The following is a 15,640-nucleotide window of genomic DNA, read 5'->3' on the forward strand; positions in this document are numbered from 1 at the left end:
GGGGCTGAATTGTGCAAAGTTTTTTTTTTGCATCTAACCGTACTATATCTGATGTAGACCTGCATGAAGCTGACAGAATGCCTTAAATATAAAATGATGCATTAGCTGCCACTAATATCCCTCACTTTATCATAGAAATCACAGAATCATAAACATTTACAAAATGAAAGGAGGCCATTCAGCCCATTGTGTCAGCCAACAAGCAGCCATCCAGCCTAATCCCACTTTCTGGCTCTTGGTCTGTAGCCTTGTAGGTTACGGCATTCAAAATACATATTCAAGGATATTGAGGGTGTGCACAACATGACATGAAAGAAAGAACTTGCATTTATATAGTTCCTTTCATGACCTCAAGACATCTTAAAGTGCTTGACAGTGAATTAAGCAATTTTGAAGTGTGTCACTGATGTAAGAAATGCCGCACCCAATTTGCACACACAAAGGTCCCACAGTAATGTGAAAATGATCAGATGATCTGTATTTAGTGGTAGTGGCTTAAAGATAAATGCTGGCTGGGATACTGGGGAGAACTCCCCTGCACTTTAAAATAGTACCCTGGGGTGTGGTATTGAGCCAGACAGACCAGGGTGAGGGTCTGATTTATTCATGCTAAGTTAGCTGATGGTGTATAAGGCGGAGTACTGAATCAGAGCACTTGCATTGATCTTTGTTGTAAACTGTATCTGTAGACAAAATAGAGATTGTACATAATATCGAACGATACCACTTATTTAGGTTAAATATAAGGGACACCAGCTTGGGTAACATAGAGAAAGACTACACCCCAACAAGAGTCAGCACCTTTAGGGTGGCAGTGAAAAAAATGCTCAGAATAAAATTCCTGCTTTAAAAATCAATAAACAAAGTTGTAGAAGTTGCTTTTGCCCAGGAATGTGTATTTAACTGTGAAATAGTTTTAAACACCCCATAAAGCTTCACAACACCGACGGCTTGGAATGACCTCAATCTTATTGATACCTATTCTACTCTACACAGAACTATGCAAAATTTCTGTATCTGCACATAACTGATTTTTGGTTTTCATGGACAAATCTGTTGATTGCTGATTAAAAATTAAGGAAAATCCATAGAATCCCATGGAATGAAAATTAAATTTGCATTATGTGAGATAGTTGCCTAGGAGAATTTTAAAATTTGTGCAATTGAATAAAAATTCTGTAAGCAAACAAGATACCAACACAGATGCAGGATCCATGTGCTTTATTGTGTTACAAAACTTTTTGAAACATAATTTCAAAGGATACATTACAAATAATAAAAAAGTACACAGTTACAACTTGTTTGGAGTATAAGGTAACAATTAATACTGGCTTAAAAAGCATTAGTTGACATTGAAACAATTTTTTTTCCATTTTTTAAAATCTTAAATGTTTAAAGCAATAAAGTGCTTTAAATTGCTACTATTCAGAGGCATAGGGTCACAAGTGCCCAAAATGTAATTTTACAGCGTGCACCAGTTTACAATTGAGAAAGAGCTCCTAGAACAGCAAGTTCACAATATAAAAATTGCAGACAAATTATTTTTGGGTTCTGAGTGCTGTGGAAATCTGTGTATCAAAAACTCTGGAAATAAATTAGCAATATTGAACACCCTCCCCACCCGCACCACCACTACTGCCTCATCAATTCTTTGTTGGGCCTCAGCTCCATAGTACGATTGTGCCTGATACCTCACCCATTCACCCTGTGTGAGTTCAGACAGTGAGTGACTGGCAGCCCAATTCCAAATACCAAATGAGACACCTGTTTAAAAAGAGAATAAAAATACGGGGAACTCAGAGTGAATCACAATGGCGTAGCCTAATTAGGTTTTGGTCAATGGGTTGGTTGTGATGGGTCCTCACCCTCTGCACACTTTCAAGAGTGAGCTGGTCCAGTTCTTGACGGGGACAGAGATCCCATTGTATAGAAGTTATTTGCCCTTATACAAAACACTTAGTCCACACTATCTCCTGGGCTAGTTTTGATTGCCTGAAGCGGTCAGAGAAGAATTTTCCAGAGTAAAGTTTTTCCTTATTGGCCCTGTTTTTGTTTGCCTGTCCGAGGGTTTTTTATGGCTGCAGGTAGAGTGAGGAGCGTTTAGTTATGATGTTTTGGCAGTGAGGGAAAGGTTGAAGGACCAGCTGGGTTTTTTCTTGTCTGTTAATTTTGTACATTAATCCACTGGCTACAGGCAAATTACTAGTATTTATATATTATTTAAAATATTTGTTGGGTGCTTTGTTCTGTTTCAGACCCCTCAATGGTTAACTGAATTCATAATATTCTGTTAGGACATTCATAAAAAGGCAACTGATACTTGTATGACCTTAATAAAGGTTGCTAGTTACTTGGATTTGACCCAGACTTCATTCCAAGCCTACTGAGTTAGCTGATCTCAGACAGAATGACAGTAGGAGCACTACAATTAGCCTTTGCATCCTGGGATGAGAAAATCAGCCAGGATTGTCAATTTAGTGATCACTGCTGGAAACTGAGTGTATGTGGCTGTTGGCTGAGGACACCATTGGGCTCAGCGATGATGAACCTTCAGCTGAATAACCTGTTGGCACTCACCATTTGATCTCACAAATAAAGACGCCCCCTCCGCACGCACCCCCCCAACCGCTTCAATTTAAAAGGGTGAGTAGTACCTGTGGAAATGGCAGCACCTTCAGGACAGGAGGGAAGAAAAATTAGTGAGAAATTGATTGATTTAGAAAAGGACAATTTACATCTACTTTCTTCCTGTTAACACTATTTCTCTGATTTTGTAGTATGACTCTTTCCCCAACTTAGAAATGAAGGGTCCAACCATTTTGTTACATGCTAAATTGGCAACCAGAAGGTTTGCAAAAGGAGACTGAGTGGCTTATGTGTTTCAGGCTCACACCCTCCCTTTGGGAAAACAGGATCTCCTATGGACGTGTCGTGAGTTCAGGCTTAGGATATCAGGAACTGTGAGTGGAAAGCCCATTATGTTTATGTTTTAGCACAATTCAGTACACTTAGATTGTGTTTTTCCCCTGCAATACCTGATCTCTTCTGTCAGCAAAAGGGTGAGGGGATGGAACGGAAACATTCCTTCCATCGCTGGTAACAACACAAATCTCTGCTTAATCACTGAGTGCCACAGTACTGTGAGCTCTGATGTAATAAATATGGTAAAATTCTGGCATCATTTTGGAGAGATTTGTTTTGGAGTTTGGGGAAGGGGGGGATTTAATTCTTGAATCTCTGCTATGCCAGTTGTTGCTTTCTGTTGTAGCAGATGCTGGCTTCTTACTTGTCTTAACATAGCTTGAAAACACCTTACAGATTAACTAGTTCAGTTTGTTCTTTATAGTGCAATGGCCAACACTTTTACAGTAAGTGGGTCACTAACTGTGCTCAAATAGTACGGGCAGAAATTTAACTGGACTCCATTAACCAGTGAGCTAAAAAGTGTACACAGAGATTTAAACTCTTAGCAACAGCAATATGTTTGTACAATGACAGCATCACACCACCAGATTTCTTACGGTGTGCATTGAAAGAGAACACAAGCCCCTTAATTTGGAAAGGGGATGGGAGGGGAAGCTAATCGTCTCATTCTCTGATGCACGGTTACCTTAATAAACATGCAGTCTGACCTCATTAAGAAGTCATGGGTAATAATCCAGGCACGCTCTTTACAAAGAGCTTCTCTGACTGCCTATACCAAGCATGTTTATTTTGTAAGAGGACTTCCTATTTTTGTTATCTATCTCCTCCCTTTTTTAAATCCAGTGCTCTAGACGCTTCCCTGCTTGATGGAGTATAGGGTTGTCAATTGTCCAGAACTTCCCTGGAGTATCCAAAAATTAAAGATTTATCTCCTCTACACTGATGTGAGCAACCTAAAAATTAATGGGACATTAAAAAGAATGTTTAAAAATTTTTTTTTGAACACCTTTATTTGTTATAAGATTTTGGAGATTGGGGAAAAATCTATTTTTTATATTATTTATCTATAAAATCAGGCAGGGCAGTTGGAGGCAGTGTGTTGAAGCCTCCAGGAATACTCTACCCAGAGTGGGTAACCCCATCTTTGGACGTGGATTAGTGCTTTGTCCGGCCAAAGATCCTTTTTCTAGCTTCCAATGCTCATTGAAGCCCAGAATATTAACCACATCTTGTGCCAGTAGCTTGACTATAATATAAGAAAAGACATTAGACTCTGCACTCCACATCAAGTTTAACATGTTTTAAACTGACCCAACCCAGGTACGTGTGAACTGAACTGGACAACTGCTGACCCAATCAAAACTGGGCCTGCTGCTTGGTTGGTCTGGGCTGCACTGCCCAGGTTTCATGGAAATCTGGAAATATCTAAAATGTAAAACCTAATACAAAAAAGTCTGATTCTTTTAAAAAAGCATAAGCCAATTCTCCCCCTTCCTCCCTATTTTACTTCTTTAGCCAGAAAATGGTGAATCTATGGAATTCATTGCCATAGAAGGCTGTGGAGGCCAGGTCATTGAGTGTATTTAAGACCAAGATAGAAAGGTTCTTGATTGGTAAGGGGATCAAAGGTTACGGGGAGAAGGCGGGAGAATAGGGTTGAGAAACTTATCAGCCATGATTGAATGGCGGAGCAGACTCGATGGGCCGAATGGCCTAATTTCTGCTCCTATGTCTTATGGTCTTTACACTTGTATCCAGTGATGTGGAAGCATCAATCAGCTACTAAAGGTTTTGAATGAATTTTACATGGTAGCAAAGATCAGAACTTGAGCCAAGATGCTATTCCTAAACTCTGATTGTTCTCTCTCTCCCTCCCTCCCTCTCAGGCATTGGATTGGGCTGCCCACTTCTGAAAATGGAAACGGCTGGAAATACACAGCATCTTGGTCAACTCCTGAAAGAGACAAGAAAACCTGATCGATGTTCACCCGTCTTCCTCCCTTCAGGCATCCGCTAACTCACTGTGCACTTCCAGCACCTTTCGGTTATATTTCCAGCATCCATTGTTTGCCCTTTGTTTCATCTTCTCTCTGAATACTCTTCCAGGAGCTCAGTCTTTTCTACAACAGGACAAAAGCAATAGCTGCTGGTTCTAGCTGTAATGCCGCAGTCCTAATGCTATAAAACTCGATTCCGCACCTGCCACAGATCGTTAGAGGACTATTTTACTCATTAGATAATACAACAAAGGGGTAGAATTCCCTTGCCCTGCAAGGTGTGTACACTGCACAATACATCAGAAAAGAAAAAATATATATGTATATACACACACACAGTTTAAAAAAAATGGAACTTCTCGCTTTCAGAGGGAACTTGCGTAAAGTTCCACTGAAGAGCCAGCGGTTAAAGAATTTCAGTTAAAAAAACAATCTAGCATGCATCAAAATACCTGAAATGAATGGACCTGGAAAATGGGGCTGGAATGGAGGGGAAGGAAAGGGTCAGGGGTGGTGGTAGGTAATTAGTAGACGGTCAAACAACACATTGAGTCTTTTTGCTTGTTCTACAATGCCAATCTTCAGACACAGCAATCTTCCATTCTATTCCATTATTCAAAGCATTTCTATCTTATATCATTATAAGTCACGGTATCCTCTTGTATGCATAAGATTACAATTCCCAGTATTCCCATGTCTGCTATAGGCAGTGATTCCCTTCGTCCATCCTTAAACATCATGCAACTATGCAGTCTGTCCATAGAGTGCACTAGAGAGCTGCCATTAGCTGGTATTGGTGCTGCCTCTCCCAGCGCATGCCAAACTCGCCATTCAGTGGGTTCTGCCCTTCTGAGCTTCCCTTATGTAGAGCTTGCAGAATTTTCAATCTAAGAAAAACATTTAGGGTGGAGATGATTTAGCCATGCAGGGAATAGCTAATTATCCTGGGAACTCAGTGGATGCTTTGGGGTATTACAAAGCCTTTGTATTTTTTCTGATTGATAGCAAATATAAGAGTGAATGATGTAATGGAATAAATGTGTATGTGCAGGGGTTGGATCAGAACTAAGGATGAGATGAAGTGTTTGTGTTTCTTGAGTACATGATGAAGTTTCCAGTTAAATCAATAACCTTATTGCTGACATGTTAAGGGCAATCCTCACCATTCCCCCGCTAAACAACAACAACCACTCACATTTATACCAGTACATAGCTTAATAGAATGTCGCAAGGTACTTTACTAAACACTGAGCAGGGCTTTAGAGAAGAGTTATGGAGGCAACTGAAGACTGGCCCAATGCGATACACATTGGCTTAGGTTGAGATTTTGAAGTCCAGAGGTATGATGAACTGGGGAGAAGGCAGGAGAATGGAGTTGAGAAACTTATCGGCCATGATTGAATGGTGAAGCAGACTCGATGGGCAGAATGGCCTAATTTCTGCTCCTATGTCTTATGGTCTTAATGGGTAGGGATTTGAAATAGTGCTTAAGGCAATAACAAGCCTGCTGAGGACAGGGGTCATAGATGATCAGAATTTAATTTGGGGATAGGATGCAGGTGGCAGTGGTCTGGGCTTTGTATAGGGTGGAGCTTAGTGGTTCTCGAAGGGGACCTGGCGGAGCTCACAGTGGAGGTAAGAAAGGAATGAATAAGAATTTCAGCAACATAAAGGAAAGATAAGGCAGGCAACATCATGCAGGGGGAACTAAGCCGTGTTGGAGGATGGATTGGATGCAGAGTTTAAAGGTTAGCTCAGGGTACAACAGAACACAATGAAATAGAAATTCCTCTTGGTCAGTAGCACTAAACAAGCAATTGCAAAATAAACAGCCTGTCTTACCCTCTGCCCAATTTCCCATTCCATTGACTTTTTGCAGTGGGTTGAGTCAAGAGTTAACTGGGTGAGTTCTGCTTAAACCATTCCTGTGGGTCCCTAAAAACTTGGTTGGTGGGGGGGCTGGGGGCTGTCACTCCATTAATCTGGTTCAATTTAAACTCCTGCCAAAGAGGTGAGAAGAGAGGAGGAAAGACATTAACCTTTTGGATGTACAGTAGATGCAATGCAGGAACTGGAAGATTAGTGAGCCCCTTAATATAACTGGATTGTATTGAGTTTAACACTATATATAATACACTTTGCTGTTGTAGACTGAAGTGATGTAGAAATCCTATAACAATTAGAAACAATGGGCGGAAAATCTTGTGGAAGCGACAGGGTTATCAGCCACCAGCTGAAGAGCCAGCAAGACCCATGCGATACCTCTTTTTGAGAAGTTCCACTGCATCTTCTGCCAGTGAGGCATTTAACAGACCAGTGGTGCGCCTTCACCTGGGATCATGGAACTTGGGGGCAGAAGCCCAGTCCACCAAGAACTGCTGGCCAATCAGAGGTTGGTAACTCTATTGAATGACAGCGCCACTGGACATGGCATCCACCCAAGACCTAGTATCGTGGGTGGACCCAAGAGCGATGGCGGGAAGGGGTCACGGGGTAGGGGGTGGAGGGTGCTCGGCAGCAAGGGCACGGGGTGGCTTTCAGCGGCACCCCCCACCCTGATGCCGGATCCCCCGATCAGGCACTGAGTGTCTTTGAACACGAATGCTTGTTAAGCTTCCTGCATGGCTAGCCCTCTGCCCACTGGTTAACACCAGCGACGGAGGGATGAGGCTCTTAAGTGGGCAAAATTGGACACTTAAGAGTCTCACTTGGCAGTGGGGTGGGTAGGCCATCCATGGACCTTCCCATCATGGACTTAATAGGGATGGAGGCAGGAAGGTGGCAGGGTCCCCACCCACCACCCTTCTGTCCAATTAAATACTCCCTCGCCACCAAATTTGCCATGGGGGAGGGCACAAGATTCCGCTCAATGGGTGTATATTTTGGCAAAAGGAAGCACAACAAATACTTGAGAAATATTGAACTCTTTGGAACATGTTTAAAGGGGTTGCTTATATTCCAGCTTCTAGTTCCACATGTGAAACATTAATCTGTCTTATCTCTTAATAAATGCTGATGGGGCTGCTGTATATATCCAGCATTTTTTTTTCATATTTCCAGTTTTTATTTAACTCCCAGAGTTGTTAGGACACTGCCCTAATCCAGGGAGCCATTAAACTCCTCCCCTCCCTCCCAGGACACAGATGTCACTTGGTTTTAACAGTACACTTAAAATATATGTTTCTCCCCACTCCTCCCACTTCTATCCTCTCTTCTACCCCACTTCCCCAAGGTATCTCTGAGAGAATTTTCATGTGCATAAGGACCAGAACTGGATGAGGAAGGGGAGAACTGTACTGTGGCTAATGCACTTTCTGTTCCCAGTGACTGTAATATTTCAACACACATTTTGTTTACATAATCAAACATTTTCTTTAACACTAGGAGAAAAAAAATCATGTCAACTGTGGAAGTCTCCAAGTATATAAATAAATTGAGGAGTAGCAAACCCAGCCCCTCCTGCAGTCTCTACAGTGAACTGACAAATGTTGAATGTTTAGAAATATTTTTGGCAGTCCAGCAGAAAGTGAATGAGAGACACACACAAGAGATGGACAGACCATAAGAATGGGGTCAGGAGGAATGTAAGAGATGCTACACTTTGATTGCCCAAGAAGCTCCATAGACCCGTATTCATGGATTGATGGTGTGCAGCAAATGTGGGGTGGTGATTGGGAAGCATAGCACTTCTGGGGATCTATCCTCCTGATTGGAAATGGTGATATGGAGGCAAAGGACAAAGAAAGAAGACAAACAGGTAGCATTCAGATTAGCTACAAGAAGAATGGTGATGGGGTGACCCCATGATCCATGTTTGATTGCTCTCCAAGCCCCTTTGTTTTGCAAAGAAAATATTCAATGTGCCTGGGTATGAACCCACCAGGGACAATGTTTGGAGCACTACAGCAAGTATGGTCGGTTAGAGCATACACTCTAATTTCTCTCAGCTTATTCTACAATAGTCAGTGCTTTTAGCAAGATGAAAAACTGCAGGGTTTCTCTGTGTTCTGCTTTTCCCTTTTCTGTCCTTAATTAAGCTCACTCTCGGTAAACTCTTCTTTGATTGGCTGTTTCCGCGTCTTGCAGTCGGGTACGTCGAAACCAAAGTCTCCCCAGTCATCCCCCCGGTTGGGAATGGTGATAGTGTGACGCACTCGGAAGTGGACAGCTTCCATCACCCGCTGGCGCTGCAGCTCCCCACTGATTGTGCCGGTGTTGTTGCTGGACCTGATCAGTTGCTGTGAGCTATAGTCATGCCCCTGTTTGAACTCCTGAAGCCCTCTCCAAATCAGAAGACGATACTGTTCTGGAATCTTTAGTGCTCCCAGATCCTAATGAGGAAGAGAAGAGCAATGTTAAATGACTGAGTAACGGAGCGCACCAGAGTTTTTATTTTAAATTCATTTTTGGGATGTGGGCATGGCTAGCAAGGCCATCATTTACTGCCCATCCTAGTTGTCCTGAGAAGGTGGTAGCAAGCCTTCATATATTTGTGAATGACCTAGCAAATCTAAACAATGACTCCTGCTGGAAAGTACTTGAGAGTGGATATTAGGTCAGGACTGGATCAGGTTTAGTGATTCCCCCATGGCTGGATACCTCCCAGCATTCACTGTCTTGAGTTCACACAAGAAGAATGGCCACTTGAACAACCTACCAGAGGGTGGATGACATCCAGGGACATCCATGGACCTGTACCCTAGTAAGGGGCATCACTACAGATAGACTGGCTTCCCTACAAAGGCTTCTTCTAGGCACTAATGGAAAAAGCAGCACCAGGGTAGATGTTGGGGTGGTAATACAGTGCTTTGGCACCTTTCACAGGAACAGTGTGGTTATCTTCCAAATTCCCATATGGCCAGTCAGCCCCTGGACAGCACTGTCACAAAGCAGGGGAGAAATTGGGACAAATAAAAACAAATGAGAATCTATTAGGAAGAAAAGAAAGTGGAGCATTTATAGGATGAAGGACCAGAAGTTATTCTGATCGCTCTTGAACTCCGCAATAGTTTTGTTAGTAAACACAGTGTGTAATTGAGCAATACAAACCAGAGAACCCAATCCATGCTTAGTTAGCTGGTCACTGATAAATAGCAGTTGTGGTGCTAGAATTGGCCTCAATGCCCGAGGGCTATGGAAGGGAAAAAACATCAGGTGGGATTCCTGTTCCTGATCACAATCTTATACTCCCTTGTTGGATTGTATGCATGTTGGTATCAAACAAGGATTGGATTAGTTTAGACTGGCGTGAAAAATATCATTAGGACAAGGGAGGCAAAAATCAGCACCTCCATTGAAGTTGGAAAGGGGAGAAGTGTACTTGGGATTCAAGAAAAATAATTTGATTAATAGAATGAAGGAATGGGGACAAGCTTACATCCACTTTAAGTGTATGAAAAAAAAACTCATATGGCTTTAATAAAAGGATCAGCACCTCATGCTTCAGTGTGGCTGGGCTTATAGGGTAACACATCCCTGATCTTATTAGGCTTTCCAAGAGGCTGCTCCATGGAGAGGTGAGTAGCCTAATGAGGGCTCTCCCCTCCCTTGTGATGGGAATCCACCACCTCCTACATGCTTCACCAAACTGATATGGGTAGGATCAAGAACTCTGAGGCATGTGGAATTCTGGGTTCAAATTGGTATCCCACCAACCCATGGACCACACTTTTGCATCATGAAATATATTACTTGTCAGAAAAGAAGGGACCCAGCTGTCATTATCTCCATTCATAAACCACCTAAGTATTTGTAAACAGTACCTCCAAGGAAAGGTTCTGCAAGTGGTACATAGTCTGCAGCCCTTGTGAGGTGAAATATTCCAGACAGTTAGGACAGCCCAGACCTGTTAAAAAACTATGAAAGAAAATTCAATAAATACATAGAATGAGGCTGACTACAAAACATTACAGGTTTATTGAGCCTGAATGGGCTGACCAGAAAATATTACAGGCTTATTGACCAGAAAATGTTACAGGTTTATTGAACTAAATGGTGATAAATGGATGGGGCATCTTGGAAAACTTCATCTACCCAACTAATACTTGCATTTATTTTCACTAACCTAACTTTCTCTCTTCCTTCTAAAAGAGTAGATTCAGACATTTCCACAGTTGCCAGCCATCTTCTGATGCATCTCTCTTCCAACATGATTCTTATTCATCTTTGAATCTTAACAGTGAATGTTGGCAGGCTTGACTGTGAGAGGCATTGCAGTCAAGACTGATCCTGTCCTCACCCACCATCTGGAGTGCTCACTTTCCAGCAGGGGTTGCTGAATTGTGCGCAGGAGGGACAGCCTGAGTAAATTTCTCCCTTTTCTGATCCAGAGGCACCGAGGTCAACTGTGGCACCACTACTACTACACTGGCTGGGATCAGCTAAAAGCAGAGATCATGGATTGTATCATGGGACCTTACTGGCTCAGCTACTCCTTGGTTCACCATGATGTACCATTGGAAAAGTTACAACTGTTTTTTCTAAGCCAAAAATTAAATAGCAAGCTAAAGTTGCATCACTAAACAAGCCCAGGTGACAGGTGATCATCCGAAGGAGAGGTATGTGGTGTAAAAGAGAAGACAGCTTACCTGACAAGAGCTGGGTCTGCAGCGTACGGTGGGGGAGGAGTGCAGTGTGAAGTTGGTCCCATGCCTGCTGACTGTGAGGAATTTCCTCCATTCACATTACCATTGGTTGGTATATGATGATGGTGATGATGGTGGTGGTTGTTCATTATAGTTGGGCCTATAAGAGAAAACACAATTTTAATAATTTGAGGGCAATGTCCCTCTATTTCGATGTTCATTTCCTCTAGTCTTTGGTCTGTTTATTGGTGGTTGATGAAATATTTCCATTACTTGCGTCAACTATTTGGTGCAAAAGCTTTTTGTTACAGGAACAATTTGCTATCCATGGGTGTAGAAAATATTATTAATATTTAATAAAAATACCCAAATATGCTTGAGGAATGATGGTTAGAGGTGATTCTGTGACCGAGAAGGAGAAAGGAGCCATGTTTGCAGGGAGCATACCTTGGGGAATCCTGAGCATGGACCTATTTTCTGAGATGTGCTCTCCCTGAATGCTGTTCCACATGGGGAGCACCAGATTGAGGAATCACCCCTACAACAACACAAAAGCAAAATACTACGGATGCTGGAAATCTGATAGAAAGTCATCTCGATCTGAAACGTCAACTCTCTTTCTTTCCACAAATGCTGCCTAACTTGCTGAGCATTTCCAGCATTTATTGTTTTTATTTAAGGAATCACTCTTGTGTACGGGAAAAATTGGAGGTCCCAATATGCTAGGTCCTTAGTGAAAATGTCAAGCTTTGAAAAGGGCACTTCACTGAATGGTTCTCTCTCTCTCTGTATTGCAACTTTTTCTATATCTTATTGATAAAGCTCCAACCATTGCTCTTCCTTACTTTTCTCTTTGCTTCATTCAAGTTCCAAATTCCCCATGTCATATTCTCTTACTCCTCCCCGTTACCACAGGAGGATTGGAAGCTCAGATTGGAGTTGAATAGGATGCCAAGGTTGCAAATGGTCTGGCTCAGTCTCAGACAGTGGCTAGGGAGGGATATGGGGTCAGTGGTGAGGGTACAGTGTTTGTGGTGAGGGTGGGGTGGGGTGGGGGAGGGGGGGCGGCAAAGACGATGGCTTCCCAATGCTTAACTGGAGGAATCTGAAGTCTGTTCAAGACATGATGTTGAACAGGCAGGTTTGAAAGGGCAGTGGTACAGCAACTGAGGAGATCAAACCACTTGCAATCTCAGATAGCCTAGGGACCTGAAATGGAAGTTAAGTAGGTACTGAGGGGTCAAAAGAGTAAGAGGTGGATCTCAAGGAGAAACTATGCTAGGAGGGTATGAGGGGAATAGGAGGGAAGAAAGATGTGAGATTAGGGATAGGAACCTGCCAGGAGGTACAGGTTGGTGGGCAAGGGAAAGGGAGGGGAATGCAACTAATTAGGTTATCTTTCAATCTTAATGGCAATAAAGTCCATGAATTCCTAGCATTTGTTATTGGAGGGGGTGGAGGGGGTAAGATGAGAGGTTGAAAGAAACAGTTTGTAGTAGAGAAAAAAAAGGCCAGGTGTTATCATTCCTCTCCAAGATGATCCTGGAGTAGTTAGTTGGCAGAGGAGCATGAGGCCCAATAGCGTTTGATATGTGAGCCAGACTCAAAGATGAATGGCTAAACCAGTAGGCACCAGTTACATTCTAGTTTGCTTCCCTTGGACCTGAAGGAGCGAAAGAGGGACTATATCAGAAGGAATGACTGTATGGAAGAGAGTAAAATTTTTACAGGGGATAAAAGCATCAAAGGTGGTGGTATCTTGATAAAATTAACCAAAATGAAGGATGACAAGTGTGCACATACACAAACAGGATGCAAAAATCTGCAGATACACACAGCGCCTGTGCTTAATTACCCATATGTCCAAGGTTGGCTGAGGTACTTGGGCTGTGCTGGGAAGGCTGTCCCACTAGTTGGTTCACAGAGGGCAGTTTGTTCATCATGTTGGGTACCTTGTTTGTGGGCGGTATCACTGCGCCATAGGAAGATGAAGCCTGCTGTCTGCTCAAAACAACAAAAACACATCATTTAGAATAATTTGAAGATTTAGAAAGAAAATTAATTCTACGTATTACACAGAGAGAGAAAAGCCTTCCTTGACTTATTACATGAATGTTTCGTAAAGCTATACAAAGGGAATTGGTATAGTACTGAGCTACCCAGAATGGGCAGGCCCCAGGTTCAGTCTTCAGGTTGTGCTGAGCTAGCTTACTCTCAACAACCCAGAACTAGAGAGCGATACAAACCCACTGAAGTTACCAGTCTTGAAGGCTACCCATGATGCCCACTAGGAAGCAAGTGTGGGAAAATGTCGGGTAAGGCCAGGATCAGGGCTTGGTTACAACATCCTCCACAGCTAAACAGCTTGCAACCACTCACCATTGAAGAATGGTCACTCAGGCAAGGTACTCCAGAGCTGTGGAGTGCTTGTGGAACCATAACTCAGCAAGAGACAGTGGTGTCCAGAAAGAAGGAGAGGGAATAATGCCCAGTATTTTCCCCTCAAGCCGCTACTGTAACTTGGCTAGATGTGCAGCATGTAAACATGCCCTTTTCTCATCCTTGACTGTTCCCTATGGTTCAGTTTAGGTTTGGCTATTGTGCAATTACTGATGGAAATGTGGGAAACTGATCCTGTGAGTATTTATACTGAACTTTTCACAATCCAGTGGGTTTTTTGGTTTTGGGTGAGGAAAAAACTACAAGCAGTCTTGCTTCACAACAGGAATGGGTTCTGTCACTTGGGCATCAAAATTGGGCAGGATTCTGTTTCTTTCTGATGCTGAATCTTCAACAAAGAGACTGCAGGATGATGAGCGAGTATTTTAGAATAAAAACATGGGGGGGGATGCGGTGGTGGGGGATTTTGGAAAGAAGTAACATAAGTAAAAGGATGCTTTGAGCGTTATGTACTGACTGGCGCTGTAGCAGTTGCTGTTGCTGCTGACGATATGAGTCGATAAGTTGCTGAGGTACCAATTCCATCAGCTCCAGGCTCTCCTTGATCTTCATGAGGATTTCAAAATTCTCTCGGCCTCGTACCTGCAGGGAAATATTGAGACCATCACACACATTTCTGTCGTACCACTTACAGTAATTTCCCCCTGTAAGGGGGTTTGTGAGGGGACGGGTAGGGGCAGGCGCGAACCTGACTGGTGCCCCCAATCGTCGCGCTGCCATTTTATGTGGGCAGGCCAATTAAGGCCGCCCTCTGTGACGCGTGCCCGGAAGTGCTGAGTGTGCGCGCAAAAGAGCGCACAAATCTCCCTGAGACACAGAGGTACTACAGGGAGATTAGTTTAAGGTTTAAAAATTTAAATAAAGAAAAGGAAATATTTTAAGACATGTCCCCTCATGTGACAGTGTCACATGAGCTGGGACATGTTCATGAATTTTGATTAAAAATTTTATTTAATTAATGAAACCCTCATGAAACCTCATCCCACCCGTGGATGAGGTTCCATGAAAAATGCGAAGGCCGCCTGGGCTCTTTGCCTACCCGCCAACCTTAAGGTTGGATGGGCAGCCCTGTTAATTGTTTTAATGATTCTTTAGTCGGCTGCGCACCTGCCGAACTGAAAATCTAAATGGCACGCGTTGATGTTGGGACACCCGCCTGATGTCACTGCGCATCATTTTACGTGTCGGTGAGCGGGCCCCATCCCTGCTCGCTGAGCCAAAAATTCTTCCCAATAAGTGAGAATCCTGGCTGGCCTATCCCCTCAGTAGCCCAGGGCAAATTGTAGTACCCCAACTGCTGCTAAAGCTAAGAGCAACGAACTAGGGTTCAGGCATTGAAACTGAGACTTTCCTGGTTTAGTTTAATCAAAGGAGCTAAATAAGCCTGTTAGTGTAAACTCATTCTATTGAAGAGAAGCTATAGGAGAACAGCTGGCTGTTGGGACCCACTGCATTTTGATCCAGTTTTATGCAGTTTGAAAAACTAAGTAAAAATGGAATTTCTGTCCTGGCCCAAAATGAAAGGATGTGAATTTTTGCTATCAAGTACCAAGACCAGAAACTTACAGTAGCAAACACAGTCACAACGGGACTATATTATTCCCAAAGTGGTGAGCATGTGATTTACTCTTACTGCTTTTCCATAACTAAGTCATATCTCTGATCCTGAGTAAC

General features: G+C 42.9%; 2 protein-coding genes across 6 annotated transcripts in view; one reads left to right on the forward strand and one right to left on the reverse strand.

Moving 5' to 3' along the window:
• LOC121287817 (myo-inositol 2-dehydrogenase-like) overlaps positions 1-2,961 on the forward strand; it is a 50,852-nt gene extending 47,891 nt beyond the window's left edge. Inside the window, exon 9 of the mRNA XM_041205756.1 lies at positions 2,886-2,961. Coding sequence (XP_041061690.1) covers positions 2,886-2,935 — 50 coding nt within the window. The 3' untranslated portion in view covers positions 2,936-2,961. The remainder of the gene's footprint in view (positions 1-2,885) is intronic.
• A 1,586-nt stretch (positions 2,962-4,547) lies between these two features.
• The window catches only part of tp73 (tumor protein p73), a 244,568-nt gene continuing 233,475 nt past the window's right edge, over positions 4,548-15,640 (reverse strand). For 4 of the 5 annotated variants that reach the window (XM_041205762.1, XM_041205759.1, XM_041205761.1 and 1 more), the window contains exons 10-14: positions 14,424-14,548; positions 13,362-13,507; positions 11,510-11,666; positions 10,685-10,778; positions 4,548-9,253 (exon numbers count right to left, since the gene is read on the reverse strand). In XM_041205762.1, the coding sequence (XP_041061696.1) occupies positions 8,951-9,253; positions 10,685-10,778; positions 11,510-11,666; positions 13,362-13,507; positions 14,424-14,548 (825 nt within the window). In that variant the 3' untranslated portion in view covers positions 4,548-8,950. The remainder of the gene's footprint in view (positions 9,254-10,684; positions 10,779-11,509; positions 11,667-13,361; positions 13,508-14,423; positions 14,549-15,640) is intronic. The other variant, XM_041205763.1, reaches the window with a different exon arrangement.

The sequence above is a fragment of the Carcharodon carcharias genome, chromosome 15 (genome assembly GCF_017639515.1).
Source record: "Carcharodon carcharias isolate sCarCar2 chromosome 15, sCarCar2.pri, whole genome shotgun sequence".
Classification (NCBI taxonomy): domain Eukaryota; kingdom Metazoa; phylum Chordata; class Chondrichthyes; order Lamniformes; family Lamnidae; genus Carcharodon; species Carcharodon carcharias.